The 25,783-nt window shown below is 40.0% G+C and overlaps 1 protein-coding gene and 1 pseudogene across 1 annotated transcript; both read left to right on the forward strand.

The window, feature by feature from the left end:
- The first annotated feature begins 883 nt into the window (after positions 1-883).
- IL22RA2 (interleukin 22 receptor subunit alpha 2) lies at positions 884-23,960 on the forward strand. The gene is made up of 5 exons (XM_027056786.2): positions 884-1,186; positions 6,822-6,957; positions 9,547-9,725; positions 22,345-22,514; positions 23,545-23,960. The coding sequence occupies exons 1-5, from the start codon at positions 973-975 to the stop codon at positions 23,692-23,694; spliced, it is 849 nt and encodes a 282-aa protein (XP_026912587.1). The 5' UTR covers positions 884-972; the 3' UTR covers positions 23,695-23,960.
- On the forward strand, positions 20,946-21,099 carry LOC113598967 (uncharacterized; annotated as a pseudogene).
- Positions 23,961-25,783: the final 1,823 nt, after the last annotated feature.

Below are 25,783 nucleotides of genomic sequence, written 5' to 3' on the forward strand. Positions count from 1 at the left end.
GCTGCTGAGAATAATTCCTGGCACGTGATAAGGCAGCAAATCTTTGTTCAATTTATTGAATGAATGAGAACTGCTTAGCAACCCTCCCTAGTAGTCACTCAAGAGGCTGTTCTTCCAAGAACTTAAAAGAGACTAAGAAGATATTTCCTCTTTTGACATAAAAATCCTAATTAAAAAAAAAAAAAAAAAAGATGATTTTCCTCATGTGCTTTCAGTATAATTCCGGTGCCTCTAAAACCATGCGGTTAAAAAGATAGGTGAGAAAAATGAGTGTAATGAATCATAGGCAAAGAACAGATGACCTAGTTCGATCAGATTTCAAAGAAGATATGGAAAAAGACAGAATGCAGCTCAGAACGATTGTTCTCCACACTCAACCTTTTAAGGGTACATTTAGTCTGACAGCTCGAAATCTTTATCAGCTTGCTGGAAATGGAGGGTGGGCATGGAAAAGAAAGAGCATGAGTTGAGTGGGGCCCAAGGCCATCATGAACTGGGAAGACTGACCAGTAGGGCAGGGAGCCCTGTGGAGAGCCAGAGGGTATGGAGGGTGTGAGGTACCAGGGAGGCTAGTCAGAGAGCTTCCAAGAAGGGAGGAAAAGGAAGAATCTCACAGAGACCCTACCAGCTCAAACCACTGCCAGGAGCCCAGATAGCTACACCTGCCACGTTCAATTCTCGGGAATCACTCTGCCAGCCAAGTCCTGGTGACTGGCAGGCAGCTTCTCTGCCTCCCGAGGCTAGATTCCCTGAAGGCTCACGACTTGTTTTATTCCCTCACCTTTGAGTGCCTTGCACAATTTCTGCCCCACCCTGCCCTCCATTCTGCCAATCCTCAGTGTTCTGGCTTTTCAAAGCTAACTAAGTCCCAGTCCCAACGAAAACAAGCTGCCACACTGAAGTGACTTAGCATGCATATCTTTTGGTGGTTTTTTATTCTTTTATAAGAACCCTAAAATAATACATAATATAATGTATTTAAAAAATGAAATTGTAGTTCCTTCAAGGAACCGCTTAAACCCACGAGGGGATGTCCGGCATGAGGATTCTACAGTTTCCTCTTCTGTCCAGAGCTGTGCTCTCATTGAGGGCAGCACTGGTTGTCTGACCGGTCACATTGCAACCATGACGCCTAAGCATTGCTTTCTAGCCTTCCTCATCAGTTTCCTCCTGACTGGTGTAGTGGGTAAGTGCTTCATTTCTTTTTAATTGTTCACGGCTTTGTCTTCTGAGTCTGCTCAAGGGACTGTTAGAAACGGCACTGGTGCTTCTCTGGGCTTTGTAAAAATGTCAGCTTTCTTCTGTCGTGAAATGATCAGAACAGACGGGGGTCAACTTCTGTCTGCAGCCTGACTAACGCCATGCGGCCTTAATAAGTAGCTACCAAAGAGGAGGCATTCAAGAAACTTCACCCAGGACATAGGGACACCCACCTCTCTGTCTCCTTAGTGCTTCCTTTGCCTTCAAGGGACACTATGGCATGGTGATTACGAGCAGCCCCCTAAGCCAGACTGCCCGAGTCTGGATCCCAGCTCTGTCGTTTACCATCTAGAAAACCTGGGGCAATTGACTTGGCCCCCTTGTGCCTCAACTTCCTCATCTGTAGAAAGGGGGTTGTAAGTCACTGGGAGGAATAAATCAGTTAATATATACTGAGTGCTTAGAACAGTGCCTGGCACAGAATAGAGACCATAAACTACGTGTAAGAATTTGCTGTTGGTTTTCACAGAGGACTTTTCAAGAGTAGAGAACATCTTACCCCAAGACGCCTCTGATCAAGGCCATTAAACCCCCCCAGTTAACAGGTACCTCTCAGTGTAAATGGTTCAAGCAACTGTTCTAAGACTATACTCAGTGGCTGGTAACGTAAAAACAATTCAATCCCTCTCCTTTCAGAAAGGTGTGAATTTGAGTACAGTGCACCTTTGGTCTGCGGCAATAGCAAGGGCTTGTTTAGCCAAATATGGCAGGAATTCAAGCACTACCAAAATGATTCTGGCTCTACATGTTACCAGGCCTGTAACTTTGGGCAAGATCCACAAAGTCTTTAAGCCTCAGCTTCCCCATCTGTAACATGTATTAAAAATGCCTACCTTATTAGGTGGTTGTGAATACGAAATGAAACATAAAGCTTCCAGCACGGTGCCTGATAAACGTTTGATGTTCATACATGTCCAGTGATCAGTGAATGCCAGCCAGAAGGAGGAGGAGGGAAAGAGGAGGAGAAAGAATATCCTCAGGCTCTCAGTGCAGTGTTTTTTTCTTCCCCCACCATTAGCTTCTCTCTGCTGAGGGAGGCTCTGCTTTTGGTTTCTGTGGTGAGTGACAGGCAGGCCCTGCAGCCAGATGCTTGGGTACAAAATCAGCCTCACCGATTTTGTCTGGAAGAGGGAGACCACAAGAGTACCTCTCTCAGAGAAGAGCTAGGCAGGTTACGTGAGTTAATGCAGGCACAAGCGCTCGGTGCCGGCACTGAGATTTGCTATTATTGTTGGTGGTGGCGGAGGTGGTGGTGTAAAAGTGAGAAAAGAAATCCAGAGACGGAGGACATAAAGTGCATTGAGCCGACACTCCTCGGGGTGGCAGATCAGCCCTAGGCACAGCCTCTAGGAAATTGTGTGCATCGTGTCCTGAGACTTCTGGAATGCTTATGTGCTATACAGGATTGATCCGGTAGTGATGCCCGTGAGAAAAATCAACGCTGGCCGTAGACTCTTACCATGAACACACCAGCATTTGATGCACTGGAGGAGTTCCGAAAAAGAAAAGCAAACAAACCAAATAACAGTATTTGATTGGTAAAAACAAATACGTAAGGAAACAGCCTCCTTTATTAGACTGTAACAAATCTTAAATGTTCAGAGCTGAGATCACGGGCTCAGGGCTCAGAAGTATGTTCTGACATCTCAGTGATTTTTGAGCAAACACTTGAAGGAGGTAAAGAAATGACGCATGCGGGGAGAGCAAGGGCCAGGGCAGGGATCCTCAGGCGGGACCACACAAAGCAGGGGGAAGCAGGAGTCAGGAGGCCACCCTGGAGGGGTGAGGGGTGGAAGATGGACCCAGGGAAAAGAGCAGGATATATTTCCCGACGTCCTCTCCTTCTGCTGGACTTCCTATCCCTGATCAGAAAATTTGCACTTGTTGGGAGGCAAAACTTCAAGTCTGCCCATCTTAGGCTTTGAGCTGGGACTCCTTAATGAAAAGACAGATTAACAAGAGAAAAACAAATTGTTTATTAACGCGTGCAGCGCCCATCACGAGGGAGGAACATAAGCAAAGAGTAACTCACTAGCATTTCAGCTTATCTAGCATCTTCGACGAAGAACAATACCTTTGCAGGGATATGACAGGACACAGGAAAGCAGTTGTAGGCTTCCAAGGGCGGCAGACTGTGGTAAGGGAAATATATGGGAGGAAATTAATGGAAGAAGGTTTGTTTGCAGACTCCCATGGTGCCGTTCTGGGCTGATAAGTCTGTCTCCAGTAAAAAGAGAATTTGTATCTTGCCTTTAGGCAGACAAGGGAGAGAGTTTTCCTGTGTTTGCTGCTTCTTAATTGCCTTCAGCTCACAATATTTTTTATGTCAAAGAGGCATATTTTAGTGACATATTCTAGTTTCCTGCAGACTCTAGAACAAAATTTTGTCAAGATCCCTTGCTTCCATAGGACTGAATGCAGGTGAGATTGGGTCACTCATTCAATCAGTTGTGGAGGAAAGCACAAGCCACGCCAATACACAATTATCCCCTCTCCTGCCACAATTATTGCCGAGACTCTTTTCAGAACACAACAGGGTCTTGGGCAGTCTCCCTTGATAGCACGGACAGGTTCATCTCAGCAATTATGCTTGGGTTCTTGGAGCCAAGATGCAAACTGATAAGTGCAGTCATTTAGGACTGGGGCGGCAAAGGCTCATCTACCTGAAATAAAGCCAGGTCACCTGGTAGAGGTTAGAGGCCAATGAGGCAAGACCCAGAGACTGAGAAAGAACCTGAGAAAGGAGAAACCGAGTTCTGGGCTGAGTTCCTAGAGTCAAAAATGGTCCCAGGCCAGATTTTGTCTCAGTGTAGCCGTAACATAATGGCTCCTAGGAAGGTGGGTGATTCCTTTAAAAAAAACCCTCAAGAAAGTCAGGATAGAAGGAACATACTTAAACATCATAAAAGCCATAGATGAAAAGCCCACAGCTAATATCATCCTCAATGGGGAAAAACTGAGAGCTTTCCCCTTAAGATCAGGAACACGACAGGGATGTCCAGTCTCACCACTGTTGTTTAACATAGTGTTGGAAGTTCTAGCATCAGCAATCAGGCAACAAAAGGAAATAAAAGGCATCAAAATTGACAAAGAAGAAGTCAAACTTTCACTTTTCACAGACAGCATGATACTCTACATGGAAAACCCGAAAGACTCTACCAAAAGGCTGTTGGAACTGATACATGAATTCAGCAAAGTCACAGGGTACAAAATCCATGTACAGAAATCAGTTGCATTTCTATACACCAATAATGAAGCAACAGAAAGAGAAATCAAGAAATCGATCCCATTTACAATTGCACCAAGAATCATAAAATACCTATGAATAAGCCTAACCAAAGATGTAAAAGATCTGTATGCTGAAAACTATAGAAAATTTGTGAAGGAAATTGAAGAAGACACAAAGAAATGGAAACACATTCCATGCTCATGGATTGGGAGAATAAATATTGTTAAAATGTCAATACTACCCAAAGCAATCTACATATTCAATGCAATCCCAATCAAAATTGCACCGGCATTCTTCTCAAACCTAGAACAAACAATCCTAAAATTTGTATGGAACCACAAAAGACCCCAAATAGCCAAAGTAAAATTGAAGAAGAAAACCAAAACAGGAGGCATCAGAATCCCAGACTTTAACCTCTACTACAAAGCTGTAATCATCAAGACAGTATGATATTGGCACAAAAACAGACACGTAGACCAATGGAATAGAATAGAGAACCCAGAATTGTACCCACAAATGTATGGACAATTAATCTTTGACAAAGCAGGAAAGAGTATCTAGTGGGGGAAAAAAAAAACACAGTCTTTTTAGCAAATGGTGCTGGGAGAACTGGACAGCAACATGCAGAAGAATGAAACTGGGCCACTTTCTTACACCATACACAAAAATAAACTCAAAATGGATGAAAGACCTAAATGTGAAACAGGAAACTATCAAAACCCTAGAGGAGAAAGCAGGCAACAACCTCTTTGACCTCAGCCACAGTAATTTTTTGCTCGACATATCTCAGAAGTCAAGGGAATTAAAGGCAAAAATGAACTATTGGGATCTCATCAAGATAAAAAGTTTCTGCACGGTGAAGGAAACAATCAGCAAAACTAAAAGGCAACTGACAGAATGAGAAAAGGTATTTGCAAATGACGTATCGGATAAAGGGTTAGTATCCAAAATCTATAAAGAACTTACCAAACTCAACACCTGAAAAACAAATAATCCAGTGAAGAAATGGGCAGAAGACATGAATAGACACTTTTCCAAAGAAGACATCCAGATGACCAACAGACACATGAAAAGATGTTCAACGTCCCTCCTCATCAGGGAAATACAAATCAAACCACACTGAGATACTATCTCACATGGATCAGAGTGGCTAAAATTAACAATTCTGGAAACAACAGATGCTGGAGAGGATGTGGAGAAACGGGAACCCCTTGCACTGCTGGTGGGAATGCAAACTGGTGCACCTGCTCTGGAAAACAGTGTGGAGGTTCCTCAAAAAATTGAAAATAGAACTATCTTACAACCCAGCAATAGCACTACTGGGAATTTATCCCAAGGATGCAGGAGTGCTGATTCGTAGGGGCACATGTATCCCAATGTTTCTAGCAGCACTTTCAACAATAGCCAAATTATGGAAAGAGCCCAAATATCCATCAACTGATGAATGGATAAAGAAGATGTGGTTTATATATACAATGGAATACTACTTGGCAATGAGAAAGAATGAAATCATGCCATTTGCAGCAGCATGGATGGGACTGAAGAGTATTATGCTAAATGAAATAAGTCAGTCAGAGAAAGACAGGTATCATATGTTTTCACTCATATGTGGATCTTGAGAAACTTAACAGAAGGGAGAAGGTTTGGTTCCCATGGGAGAAGGGAAGGGGAAAAAATAGTTACAAATGGAGAGAGAGGGAGGCAAACCATAAGAGACTCTTAAATACAGAGAATAAACTGAGGGTGGATGGGAGTGTGGGGGAGAGGGGAAAATGGGTGATGGGCATTGAGGAGGGCACTTGTTGGGATGAGCACTAGGTGTTGTATGTAAGTGATGAACCATGGGAATCTACCCCAAAAACCAAGAACACACTTTCCACATTGTATGGTAGCCAATTTGACGATAAATGATATTTAAAAAATAAATAAAATAAAATAAAATAAAATAAAATAAAATAAAATAATAAGGAAGGTGGGTGAGTGGCCTTGGTGTGGCGCTTTTCATCTTGGTCATTACATTCCTTTGCCATCATGGAAGGACCTGAGGACAATATTTTCTTCGCTGCCATTTACTTCCTCTGGAGCTTGGGAATGGGGTGGGAGGATATCCCTTACGTTTGTGTAGTCAGAAACAAGTTTCTGAAACTTTAGTGTGCATAAAAATCGTCGCATTCAAGGTCTAAAATGTCGGCTTCTAGGTTTCACCTCCACCATCTGCACTTACAGCAACTATTTTAGGAGATCCTGATGCCGGTATTACACTGAAAAGTAGTGCTAATAACAATCGTGCCTGCATCCGTGTTCAATGTTTTTCCTTCTCTTTTTATTCCAGAAACCCAGTCAGCCCATGAATCCCTGATGCCTCAGCGAGTACATTTTCAGTCTCGAAATTTCCACAACATTTTGCACTGGCAGCCTGGGAGGGCTTGTACCAGCAACAGCAGTATCTATTTCGTACAGTATAAAATGTAAGTAATTAGCGTTTCCTCCAGCTGATGGAGATGGTCACTAGAATTTCATGTTCGAGAATGCAGTGGAGCGTTAGGATCTTTTTCTCAGTTTCAGAGAGGTTGAGAAGCAGAGGTGGGGACAGGAGTGCCGCGTCTCCTTGGGGACACAAAATGCATGATGATGTGAGTCTGTTGGGGAGATGCTTCATCCCTCGGAGACCCAGCACCGAGATCTTACAGGCCGAGCCTTTGGCTTCACGACGGAGCCCGGCACATAGTGGCCTCTCAGTACATATTTATCTAGTGAATGTTGGAAGCACATTGTTTAGCCCATAGCAGGCACTCAACTAACTTGATGCTATTGATAATTGGTGAGCAAGCTGTGGGACACATGGACATGAGTGTACACAATATATTTTGTAATTGAAAAGCCATTTTTGAAAATTTAGAAAATTGTTTTCAGAAACGAATGGCTCCTGTAAGCACGAACACAAACCAGAGCGTGCTGCTGCATGCTCCTCTCTGGGCTCTTCAGGATGTTTCTGGTGGATTGTTATCAAAACTCAGATACAATAGGGGCGCCTGGGTGGCTCAGGTCGGTTGGCTTTGGCTCAGGTCATGATCTCACAGTTCGCGAGTTTGAGCCCCATGTCGGGCTCTGTGCTGACAGCTCGGAGCCTGGAGCCTACTTCGGATTCTGTGTCTCCCTCTCTCTCTGCTCCTCCCCTGCTCACACGCTGTCTCTCTCTCTGTCTCTCTCTCTCTCTCTCTCTCTCAAAAATAAAGTTTAAAAAAAATTAAAACAAAAAAAACATCAGATACAATCAATTCCTTCCCTGGATCCAGGCCTTGGACACACAAGCTCCTGATTTGCAAATGGCGGGTTTTCCCACTCATACACTTCTTGGGGTTTTCCGAGCCTCCTCCTTCTCTTTCACAGTTTAAGATGCTGGATGAGACATACTGAGACAGGAGATATTGCACTTTTGCTCCCATGAGTTTTTTCTTAGAAATTCAGAACATCAGATGTAGCTGTGGACCAACATCACACTTTTTATTCCATAATTTTTATTCCGTGTCTCTAGAGCATGGGGGTAGGCTTGAGGTCAGATCTTCCCATTAATTAACCTCTTGCTAACCTCATAAGAACTATTTCCAGAAGTTTCTCAGTCTGTAAATACTGCTGCTTTTCTCAACATATTTTGTGTAGCAGCTGTAAAATTTATGCATCTTTCCAATAAAAACTGTTCCATTCTAAAAACAGATTTGTGCATAGTTGGAGATACTCCCGCATATAGAATATAGGGATTTTTTTTATACTTCCCCCTTAGGTGGTATAAATAGGGCCTGTTTATGGTCCAGTGTTAAAATTGGATTAGAAGTTGTTTTACCATGAAACTAATGAAGATTAAACTTTAAGATCCCATGGGAGAATTTTATATTTGTAATGTTTGTTTTTTTTTTCTTAAAGAATACTCCCAAACTTGTATGAGACTCAGAATGCCTGGATCCATTCCTCTCTATATCGTATTTTCAAGAGCACAATGCAGATTTATATTTTTGAGATCTTTCACTTGGTGAAAGCACATGGTACTATTCCATCCATGTGGGTCTACTGTTAATATACATCCCATTTGGGATAGGACAAGAAATGAGCTACCACATTAGAAGAGAAGCCAACCACAACAACTAAATGTAGCTAGCAAAGACAATGTCTCAACAATAAATAACAATTAAAAGACATCAAACTGTATTCAATTTATGTCACTGGTTTTGCTCTAATGGTGTCCTTTGATAAAATGCCACTGTTGCCATTATATAGTTTACAGAGTATAGAGGCCATTATATGGCCAGAAAGCTAGATTTCAAGTCTTTTCACAAACATTTTGGGAAGACTTTCACCCCAGCTTCTAATTTCCCCTCTGTTTCCACCATCGTCTTCCTGTGTCTTTTCTGATTTGTGACAGAAAAGGAAGGGAAGCTTTAATCTTCACTGTTGCTGTTACATCGTCCCATAGTCCTGGGCTGAGTCAACCTGTTTCTTTGACTCAGACCTTTCTATCATGGGCTCCCCTCCTTCACACCTAGTTCCTAATTACAGGATTTCCTCACTATTAACCCCTGCCCCATTTTCAACAAAAATAATGACCAGATGTGTTGGGTAAGCAACACCTGAGATAAAAAGTGGTAGCGACTTCTCAGAATCGGCCACGTTACTCAACAGCAGGCTGATGAGAAGTGAAGAAAACCACAGGGTTGAAACCTCAGAAGCATTAAGGATGTGGGAAGCTAGTACTCAAAAGTGGAAGTTGGTTCATATACTAGAAGAATAACTTCACTAAGTATTAAAAACCCTGAAACCCCTTTGCTATGGATACAGAAGGTGTCTGTGTGGAGTTTTTCTTTCAGCAAGATAACACTTGAATTAATAAGAATAAAATATTTGTAAAAGATACTTGATGAGAGTAGCCATAAGCTTTCACGGGGGTGCTGATGTTGGAGGACAAATCTCAACCCATTTAAAATATTCATACACTGAAAAAAATGGATGACTCCTTCAATGGGAAGAAAAAAAAACCCTCAGATTTTTGTCTTTTCCTTCTATAGGTATGGACAGAGACAATGGAAAAATAAAGAGGACTGTTGGGGTATTCTCGAATCCTTTTGTGACCTTACCAATGAAACATCAGATATACAGGAACCTTACTACGGAAGGGTGAGGACCATCTCCGCTGGGATCCGCTCAGGCTGGACCATGACACAGCGCTTCACTCCCTGGTGGGAAAGTGAGTTCCATGGAGTTCCTTTACATTTGCTCTTCCTGACCCCAAGGAGCCCCATAGAGCAGGCCCTGTGCTTTGCTGAGGTCTACACCATCATCTCATTTGATCTAATTCTCAGAACAACCCCCAAAGATGGCTTTTACTGAGGTCTACACCATCATCTCATTTGATCTAATTCTCAGAACAACCCCCAAAGATGGCTTTTACTATCTTTATTTTATAGCCCACAAAACCAAGGCACAGAGGCTCCAGTAGGTGGCCAGGTCTCATGGCCTGTACAACCCAAGTCAGGATTCACATTCTATGGCATCTGACTGCAGAGCTCACAGTCTAGCCTGCTACCCAATTATGACCTGCTAGGACAAAAAAGTAGTTTTAGGCACTAAGAAAGAAGTCTAGTCCTTTTCTGAGCATGGGGAATAAGTTCTTGAAAATACTCTTCAGAAGGATTCTCTGTTGAGGAAATTAAGACTTTTAGTCATCTCCCCAAAGGGAAGACCAAAAGCTTGTTCTTGTATCCACTCCTCAATGACATATACTCTTTTTCTCAGTCATAGTCCTAGAATAATATAACCTAAAATATAAGTTATAAGAAACCATGACCAACCGACCTTATATAAAATAGTGAACAAAAGGGAAAGAGTAAAAGGAAAGTGCTTAATTTACATGTACAAAAACATGCATAACAAAACAAGAAAGAAAATATGGATATCTACAACAGTCCTTAAAACTGCGACTAGTCATGTAGCTGTAGTTAATATTTATAACTTTTCTCATTATTAACTCAACATTTGCTTTCTTTCCAGGTAGCACCTCAGCTCTTCACTCTTGAGGAGTTTAAGTCTTTTTAATCTTTACCATATTAGTTGAACATAATTTTACATTAATTTTTATCACTGAAAGTAGGAGTTCTAAGAGGCATCCCAGGGGACACTAAGCAGACTTCTACCTGACCCTGTTGTGTATATAGCAACTCTGCTTCCCCTGGAGAGTCAGAACCAATTGCCCTAGACGACACAGGATCTCATTTTCTCCGTGTTGCTTAAATGGCATAAAGAGCTCCAAACAGCCAGGAGGCGGTCTCAATTTCCAATTTTTTGAAACCATTGTTGTTCTAATCATGTGTATTGGAAACAAGCCATTTCATGAGTTGCTCATCATGTTTAACAGCAAGAATTGCCCCTCCCATTTCCACTTCTTATATCCTAGACTGGTGAGTGCTGTCTACGGAAGAAATAGCACCATATATTGGTCACAAGATTAGAGCATATACCAGTTCATGTTCAACTTCACAAGGTGCTCTCAAACTGAGTTTTCAATTAGCCACTTTACCTTCCCATAAAACCAGGGGTTTCTAAGTGATGGGATATATCAGAAGGTCAAATACTCCTGTGGGTATGAGAGTGACTTCACTTCTTCCACATTGACTTAGTTCTTCTGTCATAAACAACGTCTCATCAGGTACTATGCTCATGAATAAGGCATCCATTACATTCATGGTGGGTGGTCAGGGGGGCTGCTGATAAAAGCGTTGACGCAGAGAAGACAAATCTATAATCAGAAAAGTGTCTATTCCCCTGTCTCTTTTCCCCTCCCTGTTGGAAGGGATAAAATATATATATATATCTACTATATAAAGTGAACTATACTAGGGGTTCAGCACTGGTCCTCTTCTATTCAGTGGTGTCAATCCAGCTTTGAAAAGGGAAGTCCATGTTGTTAAATCTATATAAAGTCTCCGTTCCTTTCACACAACCATTTTGCTCACGAGCCTATGGAGCAAGTATGAGACACTGGGGAAATAAGTTTTCACTGCCTCCACCTGGAGTTTTTAAAACAACTTTATTGAGATATAATTGGCACCCCTTACCTTCCCTATATCATGTGTACAATTCAGCGGTTTTTAGTATATTCACAGACATTACAACCATCACCTATAGTCCATTTTAGAACATTTTCATCACCTCAGAAAGAAATGCCCCACTCTTCGGCTATCACCATCCTATTCTCTCATTTCTCCAGTCCCTTAGCCCAAGGCAATGACTAATCTACTTTCTATATCTATAGAGTTCTCAGTTCTGGACAATTCACGTGAGTGGAATCATATAATATGTGGTCTTTCATGGCAGGCCACTTTCACCTAGCATAATGTTTTTAAGGTTCATTCATGTTGTAGCGTGTATCAGCACTTCACTTCTTTTTGTGGCTGAATAATGTTCTAGTATATGAATATGCCACAGTTTGCTCAGCTGATAGACATCTGAATTGTTTTTCCATTTTGGCTATGATAGTGTTTCTATGAACACTCGTATCAAGTTTGTGTGTAAACAAATGATTTTATTTCTTGTAGGTGTATACGTAAGAGTAGAATCCCTAGACCTCATAGTGACTTTAGGTTTAATCCTTTGAGGAACTGCCAGACTGTTTTCCAAAGCAGCTGCACCATTTTACATTCCCATCAGCGGTGTATGAGGGTTATGATTTCTTCACGTCCTTAGCAGCACTTACCTAACCTTTTGATTATAGCTGTCTTAGTGGGTATGAAGTGAAGTGGTATCTCGTGTGGTTTTGATTTGCATTGCCCTGATGATTAATGGTGTTGAGTATCTCTTCATGTGCATATTGGCTGTTTGCAAACGTCTCTTGGAGAATTAGCTATTTAGCTCCTTTGCTCATTATTAAATTAGATTGTCTTTTTATTATTGAGTTGTAAGAGCTCTTAATATATTATGGATACCAGTCCTTAGTCAGATATACGATTTTCAAATATTTTCTCCCATTCTATGGTTTGTCTTTCCACTTTCTTGGTGGAGTGATTTGAAACACAAATTTTTTTTTAATTTTTATGAGGTCAATCTATTTTTTCCCTGTTGCTTGTGCTTCTGGTGCAATATCTACGAATCTCTTGCCAAATCTAAGGCTGTGGAGGTATATCTGAAGTTTTTAAAGGAGTTTTATAGATTTAGCTCTTACATTTTGATCTTTTTCCATCGAGTTCATTTTTATATATGGTGTGAGGTAAAGGTCCACCTTCCTTCTTTTATAAATGGCTATCCAGTTGTTCTAGTGTTATTTGTTGAAAAGACTATTCTATTCCCTCCAAATGATCTTGGTGCTCTTGGTGAAAAAAAGTTAATCATAGACCTGTGGGTTTATTTTTAAGTTCTCACTTTGATTCCAATGATCTATACATCTATCCTTGTGCCAATACCACACTGCCTTAATTACTGTTGCTTGGGAACAAACTTTGCAATTGAAAAGTTTGAGCCCTCCTACTTTGTTCTTCTTTTTTCAAGATTGTTTTGGCTATTCTGGGTCCCTTGCAATTTCATATCCACCTAGATTTTTGAAAGCTTCCTTTTGGTAGGTGTATTTTGCTTTGCATTCACATGGACACAGAAATATTTGCTTCAGGGTCCCTCCACATACCTCTTACCCAGACCTCCTGCCACCAACTGAGTGTATATAATGTTGTAGCAGTCCACTTCTGGCCAGTGCCATCATGTCATGCAGAACCTTCTGGGAAACAGGCTTCTTTTTTTTCTTCTTAACTAGTCATAGGGGACTCCTCAAGATGCCATAACTATAAAGGAGGAAGAAGTGATAAGACAGTATGTGTAGTTGTGCTGAGAGGATAAACCACCTACTTTTGTGAATTAATTTGATGTTAAGACCTGCTAGAGGCTAGACTCCTATAATCTGTTTCCACTTACTGTTGGCATGTTTTTGTGCATTTTATGAGTTTCTGTATCAGAGGACATCCAGTTTGTGATAGGAAACTCAGACCACATGGCTCCTTGATATCCCTTGATTCAAGCATTCATTTTCTATCAGGGTTCAGGAACAAGGAAATCTGGAGCTTTTTTCAAAAGAAACATAGTTGTTTCCTAAAGTGGGTATGACTTTGTTCCAAAACATCCAGGGACTTAGAATTGCCACAGTCTCTAAATAGCATCCTGATCTGTCACAGATACTTTGAAGATTGTTGGATTTTCTGGATCATAAAAGACAAGTGGTAGAGTAGCTTGTTTGCAACATGAAGTAGTTGAGAAGTCTGTCATTTAGTCTGGGTCCTTCTCAAAGCTGAAAATCTTATGGGTTACTTTGCAAATGGGTTGCACATCTAAATACGGTATGTGTTTGCTACAAAATGCATACAGGCCCAGCAAACCCAGTGAACCTTTCTTAGCAGTAGGGGATGCAAAGTGAAATAGCTTGTCTTTCACTTGAGAGGAAATGTCTCAACAAACCCCAGAGGAAATATAGCTCCAACGTGTTTCTTACTCCAACATGTTTCTACAAAATGTTTCTTACTCAAGCATCTATAGTGCCTAGAACTCTAGGCATACCAAGTCCAATCAGTGTCATGATATCCCGTGGTAAAAATATCAAAGACTCTGTAGACTGTATGTGATAAAGATCCAGATGACAATGAAAGCCAAGTGAAAAGAAATTGTTCTGATGCTTTCTAATTATTGGACAAAAGGAGGAAAAAGTTCCCCAAACAATAGCTCTATTGATTGGCTCCAGAACAGAGACACTGTAACTGAATAGCAATTACACCGTGGTCGTCACCTGAGTACATGTACAATTATCCCTTTAATTATTTACGATCCATGGTTTGGGGAGAGGAGGGTACAATTCAAATAAATGACTTAAGTGGGGGAAGTGACACATTTCACTACCCCGGCATTTTTCAAGGTGTTTTTGATGGACAAATTTTGTTCAAAAGAGAAATTCCATTGGCTTCCACTTGGCCTTTCATCCCATCATAACTTCCATGCCACAGATCAGGGAACCAGAATGGAAATGAATTCTGTCAATTGTGGTGTATATCTTATTAAATTTACTTTCATTGCCTGACCACTATAAGAATGCACTATAAGAGGTATTCTGAGTCCCCAGAAATTATCATCAACTGAGAACCAGGGTCCCATTACTGGCCAGAGTCTATACTTACCTTTCTCCAATTCACAATTACCCTCTGGGAAAGGATGAAAGATTTATCATAAAACTGGTAGCATCATTGCTTCCAAATCTCACCCTAATGACCTAACTAGTGTAATGTCCAATTAAATCCAAACTAATTAGATCATGTCCAGAATGCTAGATGGAATTGAATTTAGAAAAAGACATCTTTAGTTTTGCAAATCTTCAACCAGTAAGAGAATAGAATGGCAATTGAGTAAACTACCCATGGCCTCCAGTACAGTATTTCTTGGAATAACTTGACAGTGAAGCCCAATTCACTTAAGCAATTCTCTGGTGGAGGAAAGGAGACTGCACAACTAGGCTGATACACAGCACTGAGGGGAATTTGCAGAGTAGTTTAATTACTATATTCAAACCTACAGATGGGGTCAACTTCAAATTTATTTCTCAAACAAAGCTTTCTTGAGTGTGATCCGTTAGGCTAGTTGGTAAGATTAGCCAAAGATGTTGGCTGAGATGAGCTGAAGTTTTGACTCAATTCTATCTAAATTGAGATAGTGTTGCATTAAGGAGGTTTTGTGTTCTTTCTGTATGACTGCCCCAGGAAGGAACAAACCTCTAAAAAACAACAAAAACCTTCTTCCAAGACCACTTAAGAAGAAGAGTAAGAAAGCAGTGCATCACATAGTCAAAACTGGAGCTACTCTTGTTGAAGAGACAGCAAGAGCCCTGCTCACTTGCCTGTTTCCTTACCTCCAGCTTTGTTTGCCTCTCCTGCCACAGGTCCTGAGGCTTTCTGAAAAAAATGTTTTGAAAAGCATGTTGTTAGGGATAATAGAACAGCATGTTCCTAGAGTCTATGATACAGGCCTAATGAATCAACTGGATGCACTGACTTAATGTGAGATCCATTTCTGAACAACAGGGTGTTGCTTTAGGTTAAGGAGTTCTGACTCCTGGTATCTATCTAGGGACAACGCAACATTAAAAAAAAAAAAAACTTAGGGGCGCCTGGGTGGCACAGTCGGTTAAGCGTCCGACTTCAGCCAGGTCACGATCTCGCGGTCCGTGAGTTCGAGCCCCGCGTCAGGCTCTGGGCTGATGGCTCAGAGCCTGGAGCCTGTTTCCGATTCTGTGTCTCCCTCTCTCTCTGCCCCTCCCCCGTTCATGCTCTGTCTCTCTCTGTCCCAAAAATAAATAAACGTTGAAAAAAAAATTAAAAAAAACAAACAAACTTAAGTTAAAGCAGCATTTTAGGCTCAATATGATTTTAGTCTTATTTAAGCCATATTTTCTTGAATTGAAAATAGTTGTGGAGTTTTGGAATAGATCTGACTTTCTAACGAAATGACTTAAAAATCATTCAGTAATGGCTGAATGACTTTATGCCTTCAGCAAGTATTTATATAGCAATTCCTACGTTCTGGACATTGTACTAGGACCTGGGGAGAAAATAGCAAGCACAGAAGACACAAACAAGTTTCTTTCTTCATAGAGATTCCTGTTCAACAGGGAAGACAGACTTTAATAAAATAATAATACAAATAAACATACAATGATACCAATGACAGGTGGCACAAAACAGACCCACAGTGCTATGAGAGCCTAGTCAAGGAGGGACATGATCAGGGATGTCAGGAAAAGCATGTCTGGGGAAATGACACTTGAGCTGGTATCTAAAGATGAATAGAAGTTAACTAGATAAGAAAAGGTGGACAAGTCCAGGCAAAGGGAATAGCATTGGCAAAGGCCCTCTAGCAGGAGGAAGCCTGACAGGTACAAGAGACTGAAAGACAGCTGCATGGTGATGAGGGGCAGGCAGAGGGGCTGTGAAATAAGATGGGACTGGAGAGATAGACCAGGAATGAGAATTTTCTCATTAAGAAGTTATAGCATCCTCCAGAAAGATATAAAGTGATTTTAATCAGGGGATGATGTGATCAGATTTGTGTATTGGAAAGATCAATTTGGTGTATTTGGGAAGTACAGATCAGAAAACAAAGAGACTGGATACAGGGAAGTGAGTTAGTGAGTTCCTGTACTGGCCTGTAAGAGACAGGATTTGGCTTAAATTAGAATAATGGAAAGGACTATAGAAAATTTATCATTGAAGGGACATTTGGTAGGAAAAATTGGCAGAGCCTGGAGATGGGTTGCATAAAGAAGTAAGGAAGAAGGTAAATGTCAAAGATGACTTCCAAGCTTCTGGCTTGCATAACCGGATGAATCACTGAGATATTTTTGGATGCCACTCGATGGGAAAAGACCAGTTTGATGGGATGCAGAATAATGGAGACCGTAAGTCAATTTCGAATATGTTGAGTTTAACATGCTTTTCAGATATCTAAGGGAAATAGCTATACAGATCCAGGACTCTATTAGACACAAACTTGTGAGTCATTTGCATGTAGTACAATAGGCATTGATAGGATTGTCTAGGCAGAAAGTATTGAGGAGAGTTGAATAAGTCCAGGTATTTAAAGGATGCCTGAGTACAAAGTAGGAGGAAACCAGTGAGTCCATTATATTTGTGAATGCTCCGGGAGGCTAATGCTTCAAGGAGAGAGCAGTCGAATGAATTGGTCTTGGGAGATGAAGTAATCTTAAATTGTCCATTGTAACAAAATCACAATTCAGTGCATGGGTCAAGAATGGTCACTCAGTTACAAAGCTCAGCATCATGGACCACACAGTAGGAGCTCCTGTGATAGCTGCAGCCGGGCTCCCTGGAATTCTAGGCCAACACTGGAAATATATACTTCACCTGTATTTAAGGTTAAATATCACATTAAACAATAAAAATTTAAGATAATGAACGCATACATTCAAAGGACAGGTTCTGCATGCATATAATTAAAAGAAAATTCTTCAATAATAACAGCTTGGGCCAGAAGGGGCAAGGATTATCAGTTTATGTATAAATACATTAGTGAGAAAGAAAATACACAGTAGTATTTAACCTTGCCATTATTCATCTTTAACTAATGTCTACCAATTGAAGTAAGTCTAAACTCTGAGTCACATTTTAAAAAGAGGACTGGATTTTTTTTTTTTTTTTGGTTTTTGTTTTCTTGGTGTTAGATATGTGACAAGAATGTTAGAAATATGTTTTTTATCCAGGAGAACATTAAACATACATTAAACTAGCCTACAAAAAGCAGTAACTCTTCTCACCTTGCAAGAGACAGACAAGGGGTCTAAGGTAACTTGATCACTCAAATTTGGAGCAAGGAAATCACACACAGGATTAAATATCAACCACTTCACAAAATTAAAGTGTAAAAAAAAAAATCACACACAGGATTAAATATCAACCACTTCACAAAATTAAAGTGTAAAAAAGGGGGAAATCCTTCACCTTCAAAACAATTAGGCAAAATTTCCGACAATTGAAAAGTGAATCAACAACTTTTGGTTTCAGAGTAAATGGGATGGGGTGGGGGTTTGTGATGGTAGAAACTGTCCTCTTCTAAAATGCTTAGAAAGTCTGGATAAAACATAACCTTTTTTTTAACTCTACAGAAGAACATAAAAGAAAATAAAGAAAATCTCCTGGGCCTCCAAAGCAAAGTAACTGGAACCAGAGGGGAAACCAGAGGGGAAACAAAGGGAAGCCTTGCTGTCCTTGAGGGCATTTTCCCAGACTTGGGAACTAGACCCTGAGTGGTAACAGCCCCCACCCCTGGGGCAGGAGACAAGGCTGTAGGTCTACACAAGGTGGGGAGTTACAACTAGTACCCTCATAAAATCTTAGACCCTCGAAGAGCTCCTATAAATAAAAGAACAGACTAGGGAGAGCCCTTCTGAGAAAGAGAGGAAACAAAGGAGGGTGTGTGTTTTTGTCTCCACTCTGTCAGCAGTCAGGTGTTTCCTAAATTCATAAAGGCTTGAGATTCAAATATATCGAACTTTTGAGTTTCAGAAAACACCATCCTGAGATTGTACCAGGTTGATGGTGCCACAGGGATACCCTGCAGACACAAAACCAAATACAGTGTTGAGAAGCAACACAACCCACATATACGATCATTTGATTTATGTTCATGGTTTAGTTCAGTGGCATCACTATGGTCTAAACGAGATTAGATCCGTTGGAAAAATAATAAGTCTTGTCCCCCTATGTCATCCATTTACAAAACCGAATCTGGCTGGACAAAAACAATAAAACTTAGCAACTACAGCTTGTGAGCCAAATTGCCTGCTTCTAATTGTGTAAATAAAGTTTTCTTGTAACACAGTCACACCCATTCATTTACATTTTGCCTGTGACTGTTTTTGCACTGCAAGCCATGGCGAAGTTGAGCAGTTACCACAGACACATGCAGCCTGAAAGCCTGAGGTATTTATTATCTGGCCCTTTACAGAGAATATTTGCTGCCTCCTATTCTGTGAGACAACATGGGAGAATATTTTCATGGCTTTGGCACAGCCAGATCCCCAAAAAGTGCTACTGATGAAGGAAATAACTGATAAATGCAACTACACGAAAATTAAGAACTTCTGTTTATCAAAACGTACCATTAAAATAATGAAAACACAAATCCCAGAGAGAAGATATTCACAGTGCTATATTTGACAATGAACTGTGCTCAGAATGTACAAAGAACTCTTACGAATTAATTAGAAGAAGACGAGGAAACCAATTTAAAAAAATGGGCAAAAGACTGGAACCACTGTTCGCAGAAGAGGACATCCAAATGGCCAATAAACACGTGAAACTCCATTAGTCGTCAGGGAAATGCAACTTAAAAACACAATGAACACAACGAAACACACTTCCCAGAATAGCCCAAATTAATTTTTTTAAAAATAATAATGCCAAATGTTAGAATGTGAACAATGGGAACTTTCATATGCCACTAAAGGGAATATAAATTGGTGGGTCTCCTGAAGCATGCAAATATCTATAAAAGCTAAACCTACATAAAACAACCTAAGCCTGTCAATAGATAAATTGTGATATACGTATAATTAAATACTACATAGGGGCCCCTGGGTGGCTCAGTCAGTTGACTGTCCGACTTCAGCTCAGGTCATGATCTCGCAGTTCGTGAGTTTGAGCCCCACACCAGGCTTGCTGCTGTCAGCACAGAGCCTGCTTCGGATCCTCTGTCTTCCTCTCTCTCTGCCCCTCCTCTGCTCATGCTCTGTCACTCAGAAATGAATCAACATTAAAAAAAAAATACTACATAGCAATCAAAAGAATGAACTCTTGATACATGCAACAATATTGATTAGTATATATATACTACATAATATATACGTTAGTTTGGTAGGGCTGTCACGGAATACCATAGATTCCCTGGCTGACACAACAAAAATTTGTTTTCCCACAGTTCTTCAGCCAGAAGTCCAAGACCAAAGTATCAGCAGGTTTGGTTTCTTCTAAGGCCTCTCTTCCTTGGCTTGGCTTTCTCTCTGTGTCCTCACATGGTCATCCCTCTGTGCTCACGCATGTCCGTGTCTTCCTGTAAGGACACCAGTCATATTGGAGTAAAGCCCACCAGTACCACCCATGAAGTCAATATGGCTTCATTTTACTTTAATTAACCGCTTCCAAGTCCCTGTCTCCAAACAGGGTCATATTCCGAGGTACAGGGGGCTTAGGACTTCATCCTATGAATTTGCAGGGGACACAATTCAGCCCATAATTTAAGTATCTGTGTCTGTATCTACCTATATCTATATCCATACCTATTACTATATCTATATATCTATATACCTATATCTATCTATATCTATATCTCTTTATAGACCTAGATCTAGATATATATATAGAGAGAGAGAAAGAAACCAGTCACAAAAAAGTGTATATTGCATGATTTCAAAAACTGATATATGCGGTCATAGAAATCAGTACAATTGTAGTTGTCTTCTGGGGTTAAGTAATTGGAGAAAACATGAAGGAGGTTTCTAGGGTGCTAGTAATGTTTCTTAATCTGGATGATGGCTATTCAGGAGTGTTTATTTGTAAAGATTTGTTGAGCCATATGGTTTACTTATTTGTCAGTATCTATCTTATAGGCTAATGAAAGTTTATTTAAAATTTAAAAATTCAGGAATGTCTGGGTGGCTTAGTTGGTTGAGTGTCCGACTTTGGCTCAGGTCATGATCTCATGGTTTGTGGGTTTGAGCCCCACATCGGGCTCTGTGCTGACAGCTCAGAGCCTGGAGCCTGCTTCGGATTCTGTGTGTGTGTGTCTCTCTCTCTGCCCCTCCCCTGCTGTGCTCTCTCTCTCTCTCTCTCTCAAAATAAATAAATAGACATTAATTTTTTTAATTTAAAAATTCATACTTACATGGCAGAGGAGATACCATGATCACATGGTTCTCTCAAGGCAGAGGTCATCCAAAGCACTCAGGTCTTTCTGACACCTGCAATTTCCTCAAGCAGGGGAACTCAGCTGCGCAATTTCTGTTCGTGGGGAATTTCGCACTGTCCCCCGATTAAAAAAAAAAAAATTAAGTTAAATTAGATCAAAAAATCCAAACCAAAGCAGCAAAAAAAGAAAGTATCAACTTTAAACATGTGCTCAACAACAAAAACACAAGGGAGTAGATCAATATAAGCAAGTTTGGAAGAAATAGTCATCTACCTTACTAGCACTTCAAGTACTTATAATAGTGGAAGTATATAGCAAAATAAGTTTAAAGATATAACAGAGAAAATAAAAGCATAATCAAAGGCAAAATATTATTTTTTTAGGACCAGATAGATTGAAAAAGACCCAGAGCTCATCAAAATGAAAAAAAAAAATCATTGAAATGAAAAAAAATTAATTTGGAGACTTAAAGACCAGTTCAGACATGGCTGAATAGTAAATTGGTGGATTGGAAGACAGGTCTGAAAGAGCCATTCAGAATACTCTGCTGAGGAAAACAGATGGAAAAACCAAAGTTAAGATATATAGAGAATCAAGTAAGAAATTCTAACAGGTGTTGAACTCAAATTCCAGAAGAAAAGCATATACAGCTCTTTATGCACTTGTCTGTCTAGCTGTCTAGCTGTCTACCTATCATCATTCTTATCTATCAAGAATGGTTGATTTTCAAGAATTATAAAAGATATGAATTTACAAACTGAAAATATGTAACGAATACCAAAAAGGAAGACAACAACAAATCCATCATAGAATTAATTCTTCCTAGAATTGCCGTTAGTTAATCTGAAGAAAATTAAAGTATTAATTTATCCAATTTTCTTTCCTAGTTCATAATGATCTGGTTAATCATATCAAAATGCAAGGACCGAAAATTCTCTCTCTGGATCCTTCCCATGCTCTTCCATAGTACGTAACATAACCCTGTTGAATTAATTTTATAACAACAAGTCTTCAAATGGTTTTAACGCTGCTTTGAAATTTCACATCTTTAAGAACCTACAAAATATTTGAAATCTCCACCCAAATAACTTTTTACACCTCATTTTACAAAACAATCACTATGAGTTGGGGAAATGATTGATAAATGTCCTCTCAAAGCTGAATCAGGAGGTACCAGTCTTTGCAAATAAAAAATTATCTTTAAAGAGAATTCTCAGACATGCATATTTTAGGTGTCAGAGTATCTCTTCATAATGATTTTTACCAGATCTCTGAACTTAGTAGTGACTTGTTATTATGTATAATGTGTCCATGTGAAATATTACGTTATTTTAATGATTTGTCAAATTTTCCCATTCTTTCTCCAGCGAAAATTGATCCTCCAGTCATGAATATAACTCAAGTTAATGGATCTTTGTTGGTGATTCTTCATGCTCCAGGTTTACCATATAGAGACCAAAAAGGAAAAAATGTATCAATAGAAAATTACTATGAGCTAGTATATCGAGTCTTTATAATTAACAATTCAATAGGAAAGGTAAGTTCAGGTGAATAGGTAAGTTTGGTATTTTTCTTTTATTCATTTAAGTAACATTTTAGCTCTAAAGTATGTCCATTCTTTTGCCACTCAATTCCTTTTACTTTTCTTTACCTTTTTTTTTTCAATTCCTTCTCACTTCCACCCTCATTGATAAGCAATTTGTGACTGGCATCACCATCAGATGTTTGTGTGTGTGTGTGTGTGTGTGTGTGTGTGTGTTTGTGCCTTTGCTCAGCTGGTCTCCACTTCATCCTGCCTAGTTAATCTGAAGAAATTAAAGTGACTATCTAAAGATTGGTGCATATCTAAAGATTGGTGTTAACAATATTTAATTCCATTTGATGACCACAAATACTAATTTTTATGGATTTTATACACTCTTTTTAAGTAGCTTTTGGATCACAGCATTATATATTTAGGCCAATTTTGTTATAGTATTTTAATCTACCATATGTGCCTTTATCTTGTTTGATAGTTAATTGAATGTTCCTTTTTGGTGTCCATCTAAGACAAGGTTCCTATTGTTGTAAGGAACAGAAACTCACTCAAACTGGTTCAAATAGAAAAAGGGAGAGGGAAGGGAGGAGCTTAATAAAACTCCCAATAAACAAGTGATCCTAGGGACAGGAAGAAACAGGAAATAAAGTGCTGCCGGGCTTTGAAGGGACAGGGAAGGACGGATAGAGAAGAGAGTCTTAAAGGATCCCGATCCGTATCTCTGGCCACATGTTGCATGTCTACAGTGGTCTCCAAATCTCCTCCATTTTCCTCACTGCATAGCATAAATTCTTGGAAAAGGGATTCTGGCCATTGAGTCAACCAGTCAACAGCCCTTATGTCGCATGTACACAGCCATGACCTGTCCCTTTATCAGGCTCTGAACTAGGACTCTGGAGAAAGAGGATGTGTCTGGGAAGAAACCCTATAATCCAACCACTACCGAGACCGTGGACAACTTCTTAATAATAGAGCAAATCAGTGACTAACTGAAAGCCATTTGTCATCTTACTTTTCCCTTTATGTACAGGAACAAAAGGTATATGAAGGAGCTCACAGAGTTGTTGAAATTGGAGTTCTGGCACCTCACACTGCTTACTGTGTAGTGGCTGAAATGTACCAGCCCATGCTAGACAAAAGAAGTCGGAGAAGTGAAGAGAAATGTGTGGAACTTCCTTGAAAGGTTCTGGAGTGCTCCACAATATGGAAATCAAAACTCTCTGAGAGCGGGATGGCTCATGTTTGAAGGATCTCACTGAAAGTTGTGCTTATATTTTCTTGAGGCGGTGTTCACCATTAATTACACCTTGGGGAACTCTTTGTTTACCCATTCTTTCTTCCTTTACATTTTACTGGTAAACTAATTTAAGCAACATGGCTCAAAACATTAGAATTTAAAGAGGAGGCAAAGAATAAAGTCCTCTCTGAATGCGGAACTTTGTCTCTGAATGTAACATCCCAACCACAGCCTGCATTGTTCTAAGACAGCTGAATAAACATTTAAGAGACAAGGTAATAGTAGACATTTAACAAAAGAGAGTTGGATTAATTTTTTTTTAAGAGAGTGCTACAGACAAAAGCAATCTTGAAGCAATTCTTTTTCACTCGCTATTGAGACAGTTCACTTGACATAGAGACGTCAATTTTTACATAAATGGAACTTTTACATGAATGAATATTTTCCATGCATTTCCTATTTTATATGAATGTACTTTTTCATACATTCATTTTCTGTTACAAAATATTTCCACTTAATGAGCCAATATTTTCTTTCAACTTCTATTCTATGTAAATACAAATAGCATTTGAAAAAAAGACTTCTCATGATCTCTGGATTAGTATCTAGATTAATATTGACAATAACATCTAAATACCAAAGGAATCCTATGCAATACAATTTCCCTCATTTAATACATACTCACATTAAAGGTTTCTTTTCTGTGTTTGTTTTGTTTCTTAATATTACCCTAAAATTATTCATCCTTATTCTCAAAATCAAGTAAATACCTTTCAGCAACAAAGTGAAAAGAAATTTTGACTCCAATTTATACCACAGTTACCACTCAACCCTCCTGGGAAAGGGTCCTTGCTGGTGGCACCATCGCCTTCTCTCTGCACAAGGATGTTATGAATGACAGTTTGAGTGGGGGGGTATGGAGGGTGGTTGGGGACCAGGTAGAGAAGTTGGCTTGAAGCTGAAAGCATACAGTGGGTGGTAGGTTTATTTGGAAGAGGGACTGGTGTGAGTGGAGATTATAGGGCCAAAGAAAACCCAACAGTGACCTTCCAGAAGCTCCACTGCCCCCTGAGCAAAGGTCTGGCCTAATGCTCAGGTTAGGCAACAAAAAGCTGCCTTCTCCACTTTGGGCTCAGTCTTGTATGTGTGTTTAAGGTTGTCTTTCTTGTGAAGAGATACATATCATAGAATATTTGTACAGTTCCTCATGAAAACTGCTCCTAAACGTGATAACAATACAGTAATTGCTTCGGGTTATACACAATTGCACACAATAATAGGTGGATTAAAAATTACCAGAATTGCATGGAGGGAGAGAATAAGAGACAGAATAGGAGCTAGAGAATTAGTTTCATTGCTCTCCCATATGGTCAGAAAAAAATGAATTTGAGCACAGATCTAGAGACAATCTCAGCCCAATACCAAGAACTAACCATAAAACTGGATGAAGGGATGGTCATTTCTCCAGGCACATCCCTCAGCAGGTCCAGGCTTCAGTCTGTACAAGTCCACATTTGCAGTCCACACTGTATCTTTAGCCCTCACACTTGGCCACAAGGCAGTCATGGTTATCATGAAATAGATGGTCACTCACCTTATAGGCGAACATCTGAGAGGTTGTGATTTGATAAGGTCAATAGACCACATCTATCTACTCCATAGCTTAAAACGCTTTTTATGAGACCCTCTAGAACTTCCTCTGGGATTTGGTACATACAGATATCCCTTTAGTTTCCTAGTTAAAATACCTTTTTTTAAATGTCAGTTTTGCTCTGTTGAAATTCAGGACTTTTTTTTTCTGTAATGTCAGTCGGTATATAGAAGGGCAAGTATTGGTCTTTCGGACAAGAGAGCAGTGGGGGCCAGAAGATCTAATGGGACAGCTGGGCAGCTGGTGGGTAGCCATCTGCTTCTCAGAGACAAGTAGAGCAGCACCAATATAGCACCTATTTGTCATGCATGGTTGGAAGGTATGTATCCACTGGAAAGATCTAAGTCTATACGGGTATTGGCAAACTTTCACTAGTTGGAA

This window comes from Acinonyx jubatus, chromosome B2, assembly GCF_027475565.1.
Source record: "Acinonyx jubatus isolate Ajub_Pintada_27869175 chromosome B2, VMU_Ajub_asm_v1.0, whole genome shotgun sequence".
NCBI lineage: Eukaryota > Metazoa > Chordata > Mammalia > Carnivora > Felidae > Acinonyx > Acinonyx jubatus.